Genomic DNA, 22,368 nt, shown 5'->3' on the forward strand with positions numbered 1-22,368 from the left:
GGGAAATTTAATAACCAATGATATGTGGGTGTGAGACAGAATGCAAGAGGTCAGATTAGAGTGTCTCTTTGCCCCCTTTAACCTTAAATCAAGAATACATAAAGATTTTGGCTTGTTAGTTGATTATTTTTTTCCTTTTTGTTTTGTCCTTCTGCCTTAAATGTTCATCCTAAGTACATGTTCATCACTTACCTTAGTTAGAAAAGGGCTGGAAAGTACTTCATCATTCTTGTGGGATACAAATATTTAAGCCTTCATCTTTGTAAATGGGAAATATATACCAAGTACTTTTTTTCTTTTCTCTGTATACTTAACAGTTTTACCATGTGAATCCAGCAGTAGATGTATTCACTAGTTAGGCCTTCTCTTATTCCTAGAGTACATAAAAATTTCTTGTTAATTTCAATTTAATCAGCCCTACAACATTTCTGTGCAATAGGATGGAACAGCAAAGACTTACGTAAAGAGGACAAATACAGCATAGTCTATGACAAAGAGTTATGAATGTTACTTTTCTGTCCCAATGATACTACTCCCTATGGTAGTTGCTTACATTTTTGTCTTTAATATTTCACTTTAAATAATAAGTCAATGTGTAAAACCAGTATAACATAAAAACCACAATGATGTTAGTGCAGGATCAGATCTTCTCACTCTGAAAGTTACAGCTAGCACCAGGACCATCTCCAGTAGCCAAGTTGTCATGCTCAGCTCAGAACTGTGTTCAAGCTACGAAGCCCTTGTAACAGTGCAGCCAGCCAGATCCCACACAGAAGCTACTCACGTTTGTATTCAAAGACCATCTGGCCATACCTGATCTATTGCTACAGAATTAAGAAAGAAAGCACGTTTCAACAATTTTTTTCTTGATTTCTCATTTAAACTGAGCTTTACATAACTATACATAAACTTAAGAAACCTTTAGAAGATGGAGTTATTTTTCTTTTAGAATTACGAAATAATAACTAAACCATCTGAATTTAGGGATTTGTTTGTTTATACATTTAGTCTTTTTCCTGTTAGGGGAAAGCATATCATGCCAGATTCAACAACTCAAGAGAGCTGAGGCTGCTATGACTGCATGCCTCAGATCCAAACATATATTCCCAGTGGGCACATACACATGGAACCCATGTATATGCACATATATACATAACTTACATTCACATGTAGATATATATATATATGTATGTACATACTGGGCCATCCACACAGATAACACAAACAAATGCAGAGCATTCATGTAAACACAAGCAGTGCCAACAGCCTCATCCTGCTATTCTCTGTGGCTGAGCTGAATGGAAGTCACAGAGCCATGTGCAGGATAGAAAGTCCCTCACACAGGAAAGGAAGCAGAAATGGAGTTTAATAAGAAGGCAGAACAGAGTGTATTGAAGAGATGCAGAAGATGGCCAGAAAAAAACCCAAGCAATAAACTATTTACATGAAACCAGCACTTTTTCCCCTTACACCTCTGTTTTACCTTGCTTATTCCTTTCCAAATTGCCTAAATCCATCCCTTTACGCACCCTCTTTTTTCCTTAAATATTCCATGCATTCCTGTGCAAATCTGGAATGCACTTTACAGTTATTAACTGTAATTTTAGTTTGCCATGGAAGGAAAATGTTCAAAATATAGGTAAGAGAGAAAAAAGACATGGAGAGATTTGTAAAAGAAATAAGGCAAATCTTAAAACAAGATCTGTTTCATTTTAGATCTGTCACAAAGTGTTAATTCTAGGGAATAGAGTACTTGAGTACATGAAGAGCCAAAGGGAATGAAAATTAGAAGCTCAAATTCTGCATTAGGATGTCAGGAGCAGGGATGTTGCTGGAAACCATACATTTATTACTGTGCAGTATAGCTGACAGTTCCAGATGACTAGAAAAGTCACCTCCATTCCTACTTGGAGGGATTGCTTTGGGCATCAATACAGATTTTTATTGTCTCCTCTTATAGCTGTCAAATGTCAGGGAGTCAGACTTCTAACAACACCTGGCATGGGCGTCTGTGGTTTCCAGAATAAATCCTAGGTCTCTAGTATATTAGTAGTAGTATCTAAAAAGAGTAATTTAGTGGTATATAAAAACTAGTATTTAAAATGCATAGTTTAGGGGTATATAAAATTATTTGATAGCTCTATCTCATGGTTCCACTGGTTAATAAATCTGTGGGCTATTTCTAGTTTCTTGATTTTCAGCAAAGCACAAATATTACTAAAGAGGCCTCTGCTTTGTCAGATGTATCATCGATCCTGGAGGTTTTATAGCACGTCAGATGCTGGACCAAAAATGCATTGATGAGTTGGCTTTCACACTAGAAGACTATTATTAGGGGGCATTGTGACAATATAATTAAAAATTTGTGGTGAGCAAATGTCCTTTTGAACAATAAACTCATTCTATACCAGTTCAGAAGAGGCTGGGCTGGGCTGGGTTTAGTGGTTCTTCTGGGGAAAGATGTCTCACCAGGTTAGTGGAAAAAGAAGAAAATGCGGGCTGTCCATAAGTTTTGAGACAGGGTGGAGGCTATTTGTTCTATGATCCCCCTTTTAAAAATACATTTTCTAAAAAAGTCATCTATTTGTTAGGTAATGACCATGTGAGGCAGCATCTTAGTTTGGAGTGAAGCTAAAGGATCTCCTAAGTCAAGCAAAACATGAATGAAGTACTCATTGACTTCTCAAGTCTCACACTTTCAAGACTCACACTTTCCCCTCCTGTCTTTTGGAATGCCTAAGAGCAGCATCTCACATGTCAGCACTGTGCTGCTGCAGCCTCCTTACTGCTCTGCCCAGGAGCATCCAGGCACAGTGCTCTGTTCTACAAGGGTGACAGTCAAGCTGTGGGAGTACACAGGTGATATTGTAGCCCCCTGTATCGCTCTGCTATGCGGCCTGAAGCTGAAATGTGCATTTGTCTTGTATTTTGATGCACCGACTAAACATTCATCTTCATTTTGATACCCTGAGTAGCAACTTTGCATATCAAGTGAATTTACAGACAACTGTTTAACCTTTTAACTTTACCTCTGATGACCAGTGAGGGGACATGAGGAATGTCATGAACATTAGGAAAAGATTCTTCACTGAGAGGGTGGTCTGGCCCTGGAACTCGCACCCCTGCAAAGGACTCATTGCTCCAAGCCTATCAGAGTTGAAGGTGTGTCTGGACGATGCTCTTAGTCACATCTTAGTTTTAAGGAGTTCTGCATGGAGAAGGGAGTTGGACTTGGTGATCCTTATGGCTCCCTTCCAACTTCATACATTCATCTTTTTGGCAAGAGTGATTCATGTTTTAAACAACTTGAATTTGACTGAATGAAGATTTCCCCATTCAGGTGATTAAAAAAAAAGTCTACAAAGTAATTTTCTAGGGAGTGTCTTCGTATTACAGCTCTCTCCCTTGGTGAGCAGGGCCATGCAGGGCAGGCTACAGGACCACAGCACCATAGCAGGGCAGTAGATCAAATCAACCAGCTTTCCCTGGGAGATGCTGAAGTTTACAGTACTGACTTTTTCAGTAGAAATAATTTTAAGTAAATAATACATACTATCTTAGCCACAGCAGCATAAAAAGACCATAAATTTCATCTTGCTAAGCAAATTCATCTTTCAGCCCGAGCTGACGATCTGTGTTGTAACTGAGATTGGCAGTGCAGCATCTACTTTGTGGTCTGAACATTAATCCTTTTGTAGTTAGTGGGAGCTTTGCATTGATTTATGTGCAGATAATTATATTGGTTAGAAAAGTTAGCAGACTGAGAGCAGACTTTGGCCTATTATTTGGTCTTTTCCTTAGTATTTATCTCATATCGTGTTGTAATATTTTTTCAGCAGATATTTTGTGATCCAACAGTTTTATTGTTGTTGAGTTCTGCTAACTCTGATCTCTAATACACATGTACACATTTCACAGTGAAATGAGAAACATATGAAATTTCAGGAAATGCCAGTTGCATAAATTGCCATATAATCCTAATTTTATTTCATTGTGTATTTAAGATACAAGTAAAGAAGTACAGGTGTACTGCTTCTGAGTATTAGAATGAATTTTTTATATTTTCTCCAAAATGAATATGTAGGATTCTACTGTATACCTGAAGAGTCTCTGTATGTAGCTCACAGGATAGGAGAAAACAGTTATTCTATAGCAAGATATGAATGGTGAACTTTAACAGCACATATTATTTTCTGGCATGTCAAATTACAACCCTTTATTGCTTGAACTGCCTCAGATTTTCTGAGGTTTATGTGGGAATAAAACTTTGCAATTTGCTTATGTACTAGTCTCTAAATGGGTTCTGATAAATATTTATACTATCTACTTGCTGCTGAAATACAGATTCTAACTGGCCTTATTCAAGATTCACTTATTCTTGGGATTAACCCTAAAATCCTATTACCAAGCCTGAAGCAGCAGGGGAAAAAAAAAAAAAAAAAGGAAAAGAAAACAACAAAGCTGGGTTTAGCTACAAAATGAAAGCCTAGTGAAATCAGATCTGTTTCACTATTGCTCATTTAATACGTATAGATACAACTGGGTCACCAAGCTGATTTAGCCATGAGGTAGGAGTAGCATAGCAACAAACCTCAGAAGACTGAAAGTCAGCAGCAGTAGTATCTGATTAGGTCTTCAGCAAGCAGACCATGTTTTCCTCAATTTTCAGTATTCCCAGAATAATGTTACTGATTTACTCAGCTATTGGGATCTTGGTATTATAAATGTGCAAGTTTTGTTTCTGGAGCAAGTAAAGAAATTACTGCTTTGTTCAAGTTTATATGACTTTGTATAAATTATAAACATTCATGAATGTTTAAAAATAAACAATTTACAGGCAGTTAAAGGCAGGTTATCCTTTCATGTCAGAAGTTTTGGAAGAGTATTTTCTTAGTTTTTGTTTGTTTGGTTTGAGTTTTTGTTGTTTTCTTTGTTTTTTATTGTTTTTTTTTTTGGGGGGGGGTTAACTTAGAAGTGCAATTTCAGGGGATTCTAATTAAACATGATATGTTGAATCAGTAGATATCAGTAAACTAACTGGGAGAAGAGAAAGCAGCAGGCAAGAACGGTTGGGAAAATCTGGATTTTGCAAAAACCTGGTGTTATGTACTTGGTACGTATGTTATCACTTCTACAGATTTCAGAGGCGCAGGAAGATATTTAGAAAGGAGGCTGGTTTACTGCTTTTCCATTATTAGTACTGTTTGTAAAGCTGTTGGAAATTGAGATGCTTGTTTGGATAGATCCTTTGTATGGCAAAAGTAAATTTTCACCCTCCTGGAGCTGGGACCTCTTGTGTTCAAGATGTGGAAATTTTTACTTAAGGAGGAAGTTTTGATTTTAATATTTCTGTTTCTTCACTCATTTGGAACACAAGTATATTTTCCTAGTCTAGTTGAAATGAGAAATTTATTCCAGTCACAGAATACACCAATGTCCTCTACCAAAAGCGTAAAATTCCCTATTTCAAGGTATTTCTAAGACCAGTTCAACTTTTTTTTTTGTTTTAGTGCCACCTAGTGACTAAAACTTGAAAAAGTTTTTTAAAGTTTTAATCATTTATTGGTGTTAATGTTTTTGCATTTTCCAGTAATGAGATGATTTACAAAACACTTTGTGTTTTTCAAACTGAGTCTCAGAATTAGTGCTTTTCTCAGTCTCTTTTCCTGAGGATTTACATAAATTATTGCTATGCTTTTTGAGAACTGTGGCTTTCCTCAGTGCTTTGTCCAGAAAGCATCTGATAAATGTTGACTGAAGCTTTCTTTCTTGCTCGTGTCAAACAATTAAGCAAATACCTATACATAAGCATACTTATATAGGTATGTATGTATATAGATACACGTGTATGAAGACATCAGATGCAGCAGTAAAAAAATTGTTGACTGTCAGAAACAGTAACAAACACTTTCTGACAAATGTAAATTAATGCCCCCAGCTATTACTCTTTAATTCTTTATAACATTTCTTCTTTTGCTGCTGTTTTCAAAACCTACTTGTTTTGCTAGCATTACATAAATGTGAATTCTAAAACAGTGCAATGAAGGGGATGCTTTAGGTTTCCGTTCATAAAAGAAGGAGAATCAATTGAAATGTTTTAATTGTATTTAAATAACCTCCTACACTTGCCAAAAGAATGATTGACATGGGATTTTGGATTTATATCCCTTATATATCTCTCAGGAGATGGAGATATATTTAGATTTATAAAGAGAGAGAGATGGATATACAGAGGAGAATTTGAAATATTCATCAGTTCATACACTGCCTGTGAAATCAGGGATTTTTGTCTCTCAGTGCTGTAGACTTCAGAATAAATGTCATTAGTTGTTTGTGCATTTTGAAGAAGTTCAAGTGATAAACTGTTTATGAGAATTCATGCTTTAAAAAATTGTGTCCTGTTTGACTGTGTGGTTTAAATGGCTTATAGCAAAATAAGTAATGTCAAGTTTAAAGGGAAATTTGAGGACATGGAATTGCTTGCATGAAGGGAAAAAGCATATTCTAGTAACGGGGGACTGAGACTAGAGCTTGTGGCCATGTCTTTGCCTTAGATTTATTTGTTTTATTCCCTGTTGCTTCACTTTTCTCACCAATAAAATGAGAAAAGTTCTGAGCTATTTCTCAAGGAGTCCAAGATACTCGGTAATGTTTGAAAATGTCTGTGATGCTAAAGTGTGGATGGCCCCAGGAGTTATATATTAGGTGTTGCTTCCTAAGACTTGTTGACTGGGGAGAGGTTGGCTAGTATCTGCAAAAGGCAGATTTATAAAAAAATTCCCAATAGACAGGACATTTTGTATCTGCTTATCAGGTAATGTATCGAAGAGAATGCAGTTTTTGGAAAAAACCCACAATATATTATGCATGTTGAGGTTTTTTCATCTGTTTTGTTTCCCAGGCTTTGATCTTTCTGCTTAACCATCTCAAATGTTTTTCTGTCCCTGCATATCCAACTTCTTAATACTGATACTTTCTTTCTTCACTTCAGACGTTTTCTGTAGTTTTTTCTTTTTTCTATCCCTTTCTTTTTCCTTATACTGTCTTCTTAATGAAAACACCTGTCTGAAAGGTTTTATTATCCATTTTTGGATCTGCATATCCACAGAGTGCTTAGATGCTTAGAGTGAGACCAGATGTAGGAAATAAATAAACATTTCTGTTTCACTTTCCTTGAACCCTCCAATATCCTCATGCTATGGTAGGAGTTTTAATAATTTTTAAAGAAGTATTTCCAGGTTGAAGCTGTAGGAAAGAGTAGGCTTTCAGCAATGGATAAGTAACTATTCTGGAATTAGAAGAGATTTTCAGAATGGCAGCCTCTTATCTTTTCCATCAATTTAACTCTTGGGGCACTGTGTATTGCAGACGTCCATGTCTGGATGAACCCACATCTTAATGGAACTACCCAAGAGAGGAGAAAGGTCTCTAGAATTTAGATCCTTTGCCGCAGTTCTGGGTAATTTTTCACTGGTTTTGCAAGTTGATTTTTCTCTGAATCGGAAGATGAAGTCCTTGTAAGACTGTCAGATTCAGTCTGTTTTTGACCTTCTTCAGAATGACAAAGTTCAAGCAGCATTAAAGTCAAACTCCTTTGTTCAGAGTTTCATGTTCAGATGAATTCAATGTCTCATCTTTCAAGGTTTTGAGATGCCCCATGTATGGTTGAAGGTTGTACTGGTGCTTTGAGGTCAATTTTAGTGCTCCAGTAACAGGCTTGAGTATTCCAGCCCAAACCTGTGAAAAGGAGGTCTTAATTTCCTCAGAAATGAGGATAGTTCTTGGACATCCCAAAGGTGGAGACTGCAAAAGAATATAAAAAATGGGGTAATAAGAAATAATCTAGTGAAAACTCCATTTAGATCTTATACCTTGCAGGTATAAGACAAATTTAATTATGTTAATTATTTCATAATACCTTAAAATAAAAAAACTTAGGATTGTTCTGTTTTCCATGGTTTCCAACTGTTTACCTTCAAGACCCTCCTATTCTAGCTTAGATAAAGAGTAGGGGTTTTATATAATTGAAAAAGTAGAAGCTATCACAAGTGTGACATTGTATAGGATGGCTTTACATGTTAACAATTGAATGATTTGCCTTCAAATGTCATTTATTGTTTTGTAAGTAAATCACTAAGCCCACGGCATCATAAATGAATTTCATTTATTTCCTTTTTACCAGTAGCACGTTGGTGACATATGTTTATATTTACTGCAGTAATTAGGGGGAAATGCCAGCCTGATAAATACCCAACTGACATATTTCATATAGATACACTGAGAGTCTTTTGTTCAATAAAGGATTGTAATTACCTTAATTTTATTCCTTTGATAAGATTTGATTTTGTAAGAATATAGACTTTCTGAAGTGCTTTTTTGAAATCTTACATGTTTTTCTGCAGTTAAATACTAAGTGATTGCATATATTGTTAACTGGCTTCCAAGAAATCTTTTAAACTGAAATGAGAATTATTATGGTGCTTAGGAGACAGACAATGTGACCAGTAATCATTAAAGGCTCATTGCAGTTATTTTGGCTTTTGGTATCTTAATATATAAAAAATTATAATGCCACTATTATTATTATTATTATTATTATTATTATTATTATTATTATTATATTTCACATGAGCATAACTAAAAGCTGACTCAGTTTGGCTAATTCAAAGTTTTGAATAGTTGTGGTGTTTGTCACATGTGAGAAGTCAGTGTTACTGATGATCTGAAGGCTTTTACAGTCAAAATCCTTCTATTATTTCAGTACTTTAGTGGAGATCAAATTAGTTAAATGTACCCCTGAATGTTGTTCTACCCTTTGAAAATTTCCATCAGTCACATTTCAATTTTGCATTCACCTCCTAGCAAAGAGGGAAATGTTCATTTTGGAGGATTGTTCCAACTACTGATTCCTTCATCTAATCAAAACCTCTGCTCATCTGCTTCTCTGACTGGCATTAACATTAACGTTGACTGATGTCTTCGGAAACAGCTGGCTCATATATTTTCTTAATTAAATTCCAGCATTTGCAGACTTTGGTTGACATAACTCTCCATCCTACAAATGTGTCATTTCTCTCTTTCATTTTACACCAGCATTTGTCAATCTATACATGCAGATGCTTTGACCTTGACCCTTTGTTCTGTTTAGAGCATGAGTGAGTACAGTACAGTTCAGTTTAATGTGTAGTTGTCGTACAGTACAGTTTACTTGTCAACTGCTTCCACAGTTTGAGCTGGTATTCCTGACAATTTTTGTAGCCATAATTACAGATCCACATGCTAGATACCTGACCTTCATAGAAATAATTATCCTGCTAAATTTCCAGGACTGCTAGCAAGCAATTTAGATTTGCAGTTTAATGTTGGTGACATTTCAGGGAGAAATTTTCTCTTGTTGCTATGTCTAAACCTCTGTTTGCTATAGCCCAAGAAAAGGCACGAACTGGCCATAGGATTGAACTTATGGTTACTTTTGTACATTAAATAATTCATATATAATGTCGCTGATGTGGCACAGCAGTGTTTTCACTTTAGGTTTTCAGATGAAAATGGCTTTTGTAGAGCAGAGGTGCCCACAAGGTCATGATTTTCTTCTACTTTCCAAGTACAAGTTCTGTACTTTCAACCCAACTCACAATTAGAATTCCCTTTCAGACCTTCTCTTTATGAAATTACTTTATGGCTGTAATTTTCCCATCGTGACCGTAAACCTAGGTTGAGGCAAACTGAAATAATTCCACAGTACAATACTGTTTTCACTCCCACATGGTTTATGTATCCAATAATCATTGGGTGATTTACTGGTTACTTCTGTTGGAAACCTTTATTGGAAGCACTATTGAGTATGTCAGTGTTTTTCATCAAACTGATTACAGTTGTGTGATCATGTTGTGGTTTTGCTTAAACCACAAAACATGCTGGTTTTATTGGTCTTACCAAAATATTAATTTTTGAGAAATATCACACATATATTAAAGGAACATTCAGGCTAAAATATATGTAGTCCAATTCCATGTGTTCATTTATGTTAAAGGTGAAGTTTGTATTGTGAAACTGGGAGAAATGGAAAATATTTTAATCTTCAATTAATTAATGTAATTAATTTAGATGCATAAACGTACATTTGTGGTTGTGGTATTGTGAAAATTAAAGTCACAATAAATAAAATATTACAAAAATAAATAAATAACCTTTGTCATACCATTATGTACAACTGACTCTTCCGTAGGATACTTGGTCAAATATAACATTGCATTTTTCAAAGTTAAAGCACTTATTTATGACTTTGTATGTTTTTGGAAGCAGCCATCCCCTTGTGATGCATTGGGAACTGCATATTGACAGAAAGGGGGACAGAAAACTTTGCATAAAGTCTTTTGAGAATAACTTGCTCCTGCAGATTTTAATCACCTGGGGACCAGAACCATAAAATTGGGACAGAGTAATGACTGTTATTATTAATTAAAAAGATAGATGAAGATTCTTATATGGGTATTGTCATAGTGTTTTGCTTAGCAAGAATGAATATCATTTGTTAGCTGATACAGTCCTCGGGAAAACATTGGCTATACTGTAAAAAAAAATATTGGTGTCTCACAAAAAGACAATATTACCTCATGAGGAAAAATAAAAAAAAAGCACCTTACCAGAATAATTGCTATATGAGAATGACAAGGTATTAGATTAGTTATGAGTTACTTAATGCTCAAAACTAGAATAGGTTCAGATTCTACATACATGCAGGAGGGTCTTCTGGTGCAATAAAAATATGACAAGATGAGGCAGACAAATTCATGCTTTAAATTCTCTAGTTCATGGGGCACTTTCACACATCCTCTTTGTGAGAATAAGATATTCCATGTGGAACTGTAAGGAAGAATCCAGCAGAGCAAAAGCTCTCATAATAGCACCTGGATTTGCTCAATTACACCCAAAATCCCCACAGTTGCAGTTCTGTGCCTGTTTTCAAGAAGGATATGGAACAAATTAGGCTAAGCCTTCTGCTGAGGATAATGTCTCTGTCAGTCATCTCTGCCATAAGCTGCAATGTATTTGCAGTTATACATTTCTCTCTAGCAATTCCAAAGCAGAAGTGTCATTGAGAAAAATAACTGGTAGTTCATATTTTGTTTGATCCTCCTCCATCAGGGAACACCTGATTCCAGGACAGGGAAAAATCTCCTTACCTTCTAAGCAGAATTAAAATATACTTGAATTGAAATAGTAGGCATTATTAAAAATGGTTTTATATTTTCAATCTTTCCATCCTTTTAAGTTTTGTTTGTTCTAAGTGTCCTACAGTCACAGTGCAAGTTGATGTTTGCTGCTGACAGCAGTTGTCTTTCTGCAGTTTGTGACTGGTACTTAGTGATTTATTTTAGACTGGTAAGTAGTATGAAATCTGTGACCTTATTTACCTTTTACTTTATAGAGCATTATTGAACTATTTAGCAGTAGTGAGACTTAAACCAACAAGGCCTGATTTTTAAATTATTTTAAGTCTTTGCATCAGTTTGACAGAACAAATTTACATTTACATTTACTTTCACTGAAGATCCATAATCAGGAAGAAGCATAATAATCTACTTTCAGCTGAAATGTAAATTAGGAGGTCCGTATTTTAAGACCTTTGTTGAGATGGAGTTTACATGGGTTTTTGGACATCATCTTTACCAGTAAGGAGAAAAGCTCACATAAGAAATCTTGATAGAGAAAACAGTTTAAAAATTGTCCAAGACAGTAGTTTTAGTAATATTAGTCAAGAATATCTTAAATAAAAGCCACTGTGTTGTAGTTAAAAGGAGATTTTCACTCAAATAAACAGAGCTTATATGCAGTAATATGTACTTTCATCCAAAACTAGAGTTAAATGATACATGGTGCAGTTAAAAAGTGAGACATATATCTGCATTTCTCTCTCTCTACAAAGATACATATAGTTGTACATATATATGAATGTATGCATATTTATACAGAGATGAATTTTCAAGTGATCATAAACTGATTTCTACTTGTGCAGACAACAATTTACACTTAAAAACTTTCTGTGTATGTTTTTAATTAATGTCAAAATCTCATATAAATTAATTAAAAGGATATGTGGGTAGGACAGCATAACTACATGTGTTCTCAGTACACAGATTATTGTTATTAACAATATTCTCATATTTGCAGCTATACTATCATGTGTTTCCTTTTTCCCAAGAGTGTATTTTCTTTCCATAAGGTGTATGTACTATTTGAATATGATCTGCAGGTTTCATTGTAAACCACCAAACTAATAGGTGCAATATAGAAGTCGCCTGATAACTCAACCAATATTTTTCAGTGATTAAAAAAAGTAAAATGTGTATTTTTCTATGTTTTTCATTTCGTCTGTGTGCCTGGCTTTTATTTCATTGTATAAACTTGAAACAAAATTTGTGGGAATTTTTCCACTATAGTATAGTTTTCTTGATTACCACAGAGTGAAGCACCAAATGCCTTTATTTTTAAATATATTTATTGCCCCATTTTGAAATACTCAGATGCTTTTGGATGTTCTCAATAGTGGAAATGAAAATCCAAGTGTGATATTCTTTATTTCATGGATCCAAACAACATAAACCTTTACCACTACAGTACACAGAAAGGAAAACTTACTGTCTTTAATACCATTTCTTTTTATTTTACAGTTTAATAATAATGCTCAGAACGTCAGTTGCTTTAATCATCTTGTCCAAGCTAATGTGAGGAACAAGAAGAAATTGAAAGAAGCTGTCTATAAAATTTCTGCTAAAGGAATTACAGATTACAAAAAAGGCTTTAGCTATGCTTTTGAACAGCTGCTAAATGTAAGTATTTAAGTAATATCTCCCTTCTGTCAAGGGAAGCAGGAGAACTTGAATGTTCAGATGGTCACTGGGTGCTCCTTCATTGTGAAACTTAAGTGGTAGAAGTGCAAACCTTTATTTAGCAATTAAATTTATCCCAGCAACGTTTTTTTCCTTGCAGATTCCCCAGCAGGTTGCTAAGATTTGGGAATGAATTTGGTTTTCAGTGTGTTGTACTGTTTTAGTTCATTCAGCTGTTTTTCCATTTAACATGTGATTCCCAGTTGGCACATATTTGTGGTAGTGGTTAACTTGCAGTTAATTTTGGAATGGACAGCTCTGTGTTACAGTGCTATTATTTTAATTTTACCACAGCACCTCCTAGCAATGTTTAGTTAATCTAAAATTTCACACTTATTAGAAGTCATAAATAGTTTGCCAGGGCTTGAACAGGATAGAGCAGAGGAAATTAGCTAGTTAATAGAGGAATATTAGGCACCTGAGAGTATTCTAATTCCTTTCTTTTTCTCATGTATAAAAAGAATAATTTCCTTAAAAATAAATGTATTGTTACCAGTTTTAAACGCATTGTACTTTCTAATTTGCACCCAAGCACTAGCTTTTTGGATAGCATTGTTTCCCATTTACCACAGATGTTGGGACTTAATCAGTAAATTCTTAATGATTTATGTGGTTGTTTAAAGAAATAATCCTACTCTTCCACTTTGTAAAAACTGCATATTAGATCTCCACTTTAATGCAAGTAAAGCTGAGTCAGCTTATAGCAGATAAGGATATAGCTTGACAAGTAAGAAATGCATTCTTTTCCTTATGATTTTTGTAATATATTTGTTTTTACTTTATTTTTTTCCCCCTAATCTGCCAGGTTCTGGACTTCAGGACACTCTTCTGACATTGTGTATAGAGTTTAAGGCTAGAAATGGTTGAAAAATTTCCAACCTTCCTAAATTTTGACAGAGGAAAAGAAAAAGCAATGTTTTCATGGGAATTTTCTCAGTCGACCACTATTCAGTTTAGCAATGGGGTTTGGTGGGGAAAGGAGTGGGTGCCCTCTGCTGATGGTTATTTTTAAAGTCTGGTGGATATTCTTGGACCAGGCTGGATGGCATTTTCCCATTTTCTGCATCTGTTGACATCTCATGCAGAGGGAAGAGGAAGGCAAGGAATTTTGCCAAATATATTCCTCATAACATTTATATTTCCTTAAAATTATGGTTTACATAGGGCACCAGATATATACTTTGTGTGCAGGCAACATTAAGCCAAGCTGAACACAGGGAAAACCTCGAAGTGGACTTGTTTGTAGGACTGAAATATCATTTAAAAAATAATGGGAGAATAATAGTGTCATAGTGGGACCAACTCTTTTGTAGCTGGAGGCAGAAGTGTGATTAGCCTCACACGATCACTGCAAGACTGTAAATTATGGCTGGACATTGCGGATTGCATGAGGTTATAGATATACATTCATCCTCTCCAAACACTGGCAAATCCATTTAGCAGGAAGAGTAAAGGGCTGGTGATGGATTCAGCACTAGACTCTAGTGACAAGACAATATAATAGAATGATGTAATACAAGATTAAACAAATAATAAAAAATATGCTGTGAGGTATTTTCCAGTTGTATATTTATGAATTAAAATAGTCCAATTGCTTAAGGGTCCTTAGAAATGCAGTGTTGCTCAAATTTTCATAATAATTTTGTGGGGCACTGTTTCTGGATGACAATTATTTCAAACTGTTTTCCAGAATACCGAAGCAACATTTTACTTGTGACACGAAAAAATTGCTACCTGATGAGTTGCTAAGTGGAAATAGACACATGTGTTTTTTGCAACATACTAAGGCCAGTCTTTATCAATAGCCTGGATTTTTATGTAGTATTTTCTCTTTATTTGTTGTATATTAACTTGCTATTCTTAGAAAAGCATAATACCTCAACTTCAGCATTTCCAGGAGGGGTTCTCCCAATGTGCCACAATAGGTGTGTTTTGTCAAAGAAAAAATGCGTTTTTAAAAAGTCATGCCACAAGGTATAATTGCAACCTAACACTTAATAAGTTAATTTCAAAGATGTGAAACTTTCATAAAACAGACGTAATTTTAGCTATAGTATGAAATGGATCATGTTTTGCTTGCTTGATTGAAATAGTAAAGAAGGTCTTTATCAAATAGAAGAGAGAGCTAAAAATTAATATATAGCTCAGTTCCAACTTGCATCCTCCCGTGGATTAGGCTAAGAAACTGGTTTTTGTCCTGAGGAAGCTCCTGTATAGACAATATCTGTGGTCTTTTGGACTGGTGAGGCAAACTGTTCAGAAGAATTATGAAGTTACTTTGTCATCTTTTCACAATCCCTTCTTTTGCACTCCCTGAGCCAGTATCTCCCCTGTTTAATCCAAATGGAGGGAAAAATAAAAGGTATTGTTAAGGCAATTCTGCCTTTCTTTGATGTCTTTTGAAAGATTAATGTATTAAATTCATTCATCCAAAAGCAAATTTTTCATTGTGGGAGAATCCTAGAGTCACAGAATGACCTTGGTAGGCACATTGAAGATCAACTAGTTCTAGCTCCCCTACCATGGGCAGGGACACTTCTCACTAGACCAGCTTGCTCAAACTGCCTTTAAACACTTCATTTGTAATATGAATATAATATCATATGATCTGAGCTTACTCACGTTCAGATTTCCAATAATGTTTGGAGGCTAAAATCTTGAAGTTTTTTTCTAGAACATTTATTGTCTAGACAATGTAATGTAAGTAAATGCCCTTCTGTAAGTCCTAGGAGATAAAACACTGTGTATATGTATAAGCATACACTGAGTAAACCACTAGAAAAGTCCTGATTTACCCAGTTAAAGCAAGGCCTAGCTCAAGTACACACTGCCCATAGTAGTGCTTGTTTTAAAATCAGTAGGAAAGTTTTATAATATGAGCAAGTTTTGATCCTCTTCCTTGTTATCTCTTTTGTTTCCCTCTGATTTTATTTTGGCCTATATGTAAATCACTGTAAATGCATGTGAATTTCTTTATTTATGAAGTATCCAACTCCACTTTTATTACTTTTTTAATATCAAAAAGATTACAGCCCAAAGCAGTATCTTGTAACTTACATTTCACAAGTGAAAAATGGTAATAAATTATTTAATTCCAACTGAAACACAGTGTGCAGTTGAAGTTGGAGAGAATGTCTTGTTTTCAAGCAAGTTTTATAAGTTTTTGCATGTAAGAAAATCTTTGGGCTTGTGATTTTTTTTTTTAATTAATAAATAAATAATTATTCACTGAATATTGAACTATTGCCATAAATCATCTCTGAAGAATAATTCTTACTCTGTTAATTATGTTGTTGTGCTTTAGTTTTCTTGGAGCATTCTAGAATGTATTATTGAGACTTACTGAGTGATACTGGGCTGGTTCTGGTGTTTCAGTCTGACCAGTCTGGTGACAGTTAGTCACCATAAAGAGAAAAGCGAGGGGAGATCTGAGTGCTTTTGTAAGGACAACTCTCCTATTTATTTTCCTGACTCTAGAGAAAATTCATATAGCAAATTTCAAGCTTGTGGAAGGAGAAATTGAATTTATTGGGACCATTTGAATCCAATACAAAGGGCAAGGAACACTGGCTGCAGGAGTCATGAGCAATTTGCTTAGACTGGATTCTTACCTTTACAGAATAAAGACAGAAGATGAATACTGAAGAAGGAACCTTTGGTTCTTTCATAAGTAGCCAAAATTCATACTCACCTCTGTTGTTCTGCCTGTGGAACAATGTTTTTATTCTTTTGCAAAGCACACTGCATTTTTCTCAGGGACTTTACTAGTTACTTTGATGCATTAGGAGTCAGGGGGGCTTCTTCTTAATTCTCTCTATTTCAGGCTTGCTCCCCAGAAATAATGGAACTTGCTCTGCTCTTCAGCTCTGAGATGAAATCTAATTAGAAAAGTAGGTGATGGAGCGTTTTTAATAATCTAGGAAGCCACATCTTGGCTATTATGTAAACCTGATTCTAAGATACTTTTCTAAAGATTAGCTATTTATTTCAAAGTATTAAAAATAATAATTTAGAAAACCAGGAAAGAATTAAAGAGTTGAAAGATGAAACTCATTTTAAGGAAATGTGACAAAAGTAGAAAATGTGTAGGAGTTCTCCTGGTGTTTGTGGAGGTGAGAGGAATCACCAGGTCCCTATTCCACTGTGTTAGGCCTGATTGAAATGGGTCATATTTAAGTCTCATGGAACAGAAAAAGGGTTTTGTTGTTTTGGTTGGTTGTTGTTTGTTTGTTTGTTTGTTTGTTTTGGGTTTTTTTTGTTTCGTTTTTTTTTTTATTTCTCATTCAACAGGGGGTATTGAAACAATTCTAAAATATTTTTTGAGTTTTGCCATTACTATGTTAAAGTAGTAAGGATGCAGATATAAAAACCATCAGATATAACAGTTGTTATTCCTTATAGCCTGAAATCTAAAAACACTTCTGTTTGTATCTCCTGTAGCACAGTGTCTCCAGAGCTAACTGCAATAAGATTATTATGTTGTTTACGGACGGTGGTGAAGAAAGAGCACAAGAAATTTTTCATAAATATAATGAAGACAAAAAAGTAAGTGATATTTGAAATATTTTACTGTGTAAAATACAATAGAAGAAAGAGGAACATTAAATACAGAAGTGAAAGCATATTTGGTGTTATGTATTAAGTACTTTTAAAAAAAAATATTAGTTTTGATCCCTAGGGACTTAAAGCTTTCTCAATCTATAACATTTATTTGTGAAATCACAAAATATACTTCATATTTTACAATTTGTGATTTATTGATCTTAAGTGATACAGAAGTATACTGTGAGCCATAAAGAACTCAAGTTTCTATTGGCACTTTTCTTGCGTTAGTGTAATCCCTGAATTATCCAGTAGAAACAAAGGTAGTAAATGATATATGATATGATATATGATATGATTGATACGATTGATATATGTGTGTCTCCTTGCTGTGAATATTTTCTATGTGCTTTTGTTGTTCATCAGGAAAAGGTAAAATGAAATCTCAAGGTTAGAAACTAAGTCTGAATAAATTTGGTCTGGAACAACCCATGTTTTTCCCAATGAGGTCAATTATACCTCTGAATGTCTTAGTGAGAAGTGGGATGGCTCTCTACTGATGAAATTTGATCTGCGGTTCAACCAGAATTATGGGTTTGACACGAGAATCCCTGGATGGATAGTGTTGATAAGATTAAATTGGATTATTAGCTGTGATGGATTTGGGTTTAGGTTTTGAATCTAATCAAACTTCTTGTCTGGCTTTTGCATACTTACAGATTTAAAAATATGTGTGTGTATGTGTGTGTGTGTGTGTGTGTGAAATAAAACATCTTTTAAAGTCTTCTCCTACTACATTTCAGAGCAAATCATTATTAATTATAAGACTAATTACATTCTAAATAGAAGTGAAATATGAGCTGGATTCACACTGTAACTGAGAATTTACATTTCCTAGTGCTTAGGGATGTGCCTTCATGGTTTTTTGTGGGTTGTTTTTATTTCTGTTTTCAGAAAACCGACTAAAAGTTAGAACGTGATTCACAAGGCCCTTTAACAATTGTCAGCAATGTGTATGCATAAAGCAGTGGAAGTATTCAGTTGGAAATCCTCATATATTTGAATTCGTCCTTTCAAAATTAGAACAAAAAGTGCAATACAGAATTTGTATCTTGACCAGCCATTCTCTCAGTGACCTTGAATAATCATTTTGTGTCTGATTTATATTAGTGTTTCACATAGAATGATACGGTGAGGTTTAGTTAACCTTTGTGTTTGAGTTGAAAATACTTTTTATAATGACAACTTGAAGAGAGAATTGAAATTATAGTCACTTGTGTGGCACATATGGCTGTATTTTGAAAACACATGCAGAGATTCCTCTTCAAATTTGGACATGGGAGCTTTTACTGTGTTGCAACAGCAGCCATCAGCTATAGAAAATACATGCATAAGGGGAAGATGTATGATTAATTTCTTATTATTTTTTTCATTCATTTTGCTCTGTTAGGAGTAAAGTGTAGCAAAATATTCGGTCCAAACAACAAAATGGATTTGCAGTGCCAAGATTTGTGGTCCTAATCACATCATGCCCGATGGCTGATTATTCTGTGAAGTATAATAAATGAAATGTAGGATTTAGTAATTTTAAATGGTTATTTTACTGCATCATTTAAGACTGTAAAGTTGCACTGCTGAGGGTTAGAGTGGTTTTATATATACTATTATATATAATACAATGCACACTCACTTCCCTGTTCCCTCTAGTGAAGGAGGGGTTTGGGGTTTTATTGTATACAGCAAATGTGTCACGATGATGATAAAGGTCACTGTATGCCAGTATATTGTCACATATAATTGAATGCACTGCCAATGCATTGAAAAGCAAATTTTCTACACTTCTTTAAGCTCTATATATCTACAAGTTCAAATCTTAATAAACACTTGTCTAATGAGGTACTGGGTTGCTAGATACCACTCCTTACTGTTTTTCTCCAAGGTGACGGAATTACAATACTAAAAAGTTTATGCAGTTGTAATTTGAAGAATCATTTACACTGCCCTTATCACTTTCAATCAGTAACAATCCTTGTAGCGTTGAAGGGAAGTTTATGGTTGAAAACCTTCTAATGAGATTGGACCAGTAAATTAATTTTTAGGAATTGCAATGAAATCCTCTGATATCTTTCATACTATTCTAATATTTTTAAAAATAAGGCTAATACAAAACATGCTTGTGATAATGCTGTCTTTAGTAAGACTACGTTTGATTCCAGAATGATGATGTAATCTCTTCTGTTGTTCCTTCTCTGTGTAATTTAGTGTTAATTCATTTCCAGTAGAGAATAAGAGAATTGATAGAGGCATTCCAACATTAAAAATACGCATACGCTTTTAATTTTGCAAAGTCATACTCACAAATATGGTCTTACTAGATTGCACAGTAGGCTGGTTTCTTACATTAAATTATGAGATACTAAAGATATGTGGATCTTGGTTCTGTTGTCCTTTAATTTATTTCATAAACAGCCCAATGAATTTAAGACTAATTTTATATTTATCATTTCTAGAGGGACTATTACTATAAGGTGTTAAAAAGTTTTCTGTTCTTTACAGTAGAAGCAATTTATAGCATAAATATCAGCTGATGTATTTTCTTGCCTCCTCTGCATTTATTTGAACATCTGTCTTTGCGCTCTGCATACAGTATATAAAGATGAATCCTTATTGTCTTATGTCGCAATTAGTCATGTCCTATCTTAGGCACACTGTGTTGTAAACTTACTTTCTTTTTTTTCTTTGTGCAAACAGAAGACCTTTTATTCAAATCTATTAATTAATTTTTTCATCTGCCTGATGTAAAATTGCTTTAGCTCTGTATTTTCTTCTTCATATCCGTTACGTTGTAATTCCCTGGCATGAAAGAAGCTTCAGTAAGTTTTGGCCCATCAAATGACATGACTCAGTACACTTTTTTGCGGTGCCCTTAGTGCAACCTTCAAGTTAAGTGAAGGGAATGCAAGAAACGATTGGAAACTACTAAAAGGAGCAGCCTAGAATCTAGAGGCTGGAAAATTGTTCTTTTAAATTATAGGGTTTAATGTGTTTGAAATATCATACTGATATATTTAAAATAATTTTCTGTCTTTACAAATAATTCACAGTATGAATATGAGGGTTATTATAAAATTTGAGTAACAGTTTTGGGGAGGAACATTTCGAGGGTTTATCTGTCTGAAGTGGAAAATCACAGCTGTGTTTCACCTTTGAGTGCCTTTTTCCCATTATAAAGCCAGATTTTATTGTCACATATTGCAGCTACGTGCTGTGCCTGATATTTCCAAACTGGCATGTTTACCTTTTTGGTGACATTTGGGGTGCTCGCATTAAATGTGCAAAATACCACACATGCGCTAAAATTTCAGGAATGAGGGTGCTAAATTTCATTTTATTTGCACTCCTCCTACGGATGGCTTCACTGAAGATAGCAATATAAATTTAATTGAAATGTATACCCAGTAGGCGTTTATCCTGAGAATTTTGAATTCAAGTTGAAAATAGAAAACCACAGATCTTTGGGGCAAATTGTGCACACTGAAATCTGTGTTTCGAAGGATTGCTCGACTTTTGTGAGGAGGAAAAGACCTTAAACATATCTAATGCACTTTTGGCTGTTTGAAATTTTGTAGAATGGCAGAGGTTTGTGTAGATGAGATGGAATGATCTGACCCACACAGGTAGGATTGGTCTGACCCCTCCGGCAGAAGCAGAACCATAAGTTGTGTCTCATTTCTCATTCCTATGGAATTATCTGCCATGATTAGTACAATACAACCTTATTTTGTGGAGATTTTTCTGATGGTAACATTTGAGTAGAAATGGTGTGAAGAGAAGTTTTCCAACAGCTCAGTTACATTAAGAATATCTTTTTGTGGTGGGCACAGAATTGTTACAGTGATAGAAGTCCTGTGGGAGCACACTCCAGCTTACTGGAACTCCACTGGGAAGCTTGTGGCTGCCAGTGACTTATTCCAAATGGGACATATTCAGCATGTCAGAAGAATGATAAAATAAAATATTTATGAGAAAGTACTTGCAAAACCTTCATTTAAAACAAAAAGGCCTCCTTCTGTCATTACCAAAGGAGGGAACCATTTTCTTCATTGGTTTGAACCCATTACTGCACAACTGCAAGTCAATAAAACTAAAATGGAAACTATGTTAACCTAGGCAATGGTGTATGAATCATTCTGGACAAGGCTAAAAGTGTTGGTCCTGACTACAAATGACCATTGAAGAAGCCCATGACATTTCCACTTTATGTAGCCGTGGGATTCTCATCAGATGTCAGACAATCAATGTAACTTTCCCGTGGTTACTTATAGAGCTGAAAATAGAAACAGCATTTTTCATAACACTAATGTTGGCTTTGAATAGAGCTAAACAGCTGTCAAAGTGCATCCCAACAGGTTTTTCATTCCTGAGTGTGTGATAGACTTGTGACACAGGATGTTCCATAAAGTAATTAAACTAAGAGTTGAACTGAGCAAAATTCTACTTTATATCTGAATGGCATGTGGCATAGTTTGATAGATAAAATTTAAGCCATTTTTTATGCTTTCTGGATTGTACATTGTTCTCTGGCCTTCTCTGCATTAGCCTTCTGTTGTCTTCAGACAACCAGACGCTAACATATATCTCATTCCTCCTATCATTCCCCCTATGCTCTAAATTTTCTTGGAGTGATGGTAAAGGAAATCCAGTGTAGAAGAAATCTTCAGCTAGCCAGTTAAACTGGTTTCCTGGCTCCTTCCCTTTCAATTTTATCTTAAGAGTGTGTCATCTTCCAGCAATTAATTTTAATTTATTATATGTACTGTGACATGCACAAATGGTAAACCTAAAACATTCTGGGTAAGGCTTGGGTCAGTATTTAAAAATTCCATAATCCCTTACTTTTTCTTTAAAAGTGAAAACTGTTATTAGAATGTTC

General features: G+C 34.8%; 1 protein-coding gene across 1 annotated transcript in view; it reads left to right on the plus strand.

Annotated features, from left to right (window-relative positions):
• The window catches only part of CACNA2D1 (calcium voltage-gated channel auxiliary subunit alpha2delta 1), a gene marked incomplete at its 5' end in the record, with an annotated part of 351,550 nt that overhangs the window by 257,343 nt on the left and 71,839 nt on the right, over positions 1 to 22,368 (plus strand). The window contains 2 exons of the mRNA XM_027886307.1: positions 12,675 to 12,833; positions 17,334 to 17,438. Of these exons, the coding sequence (XP_027742108.1) occupies positions 12,675 to 12,833; positions 17,334 to 17,438 (264 nt within the window). The remainder of the gene's footprint in view (positions 1 to 12,674; positions 12,834 to 17,333; positions 17,439 to 22,368) is intronic.

The sequence above is a fragment of the Empidonax traillii genome, unplaced genomic scaffold (assembly GCF_003031625.1).
Source record: "Empidonax traillii isolate 1590-97213 ecotype Southwest subspecies unplaced genomic scaffold, ASM303162v1 scaffold185:size1678824, whole genome shotgun sequence".
Taxonomy (NCBI): Eukaryota; Metazoa; Chordata; class Aves; order Passeriformes; family Tyrannidae; genus Empidonax; species Empidonax traillii.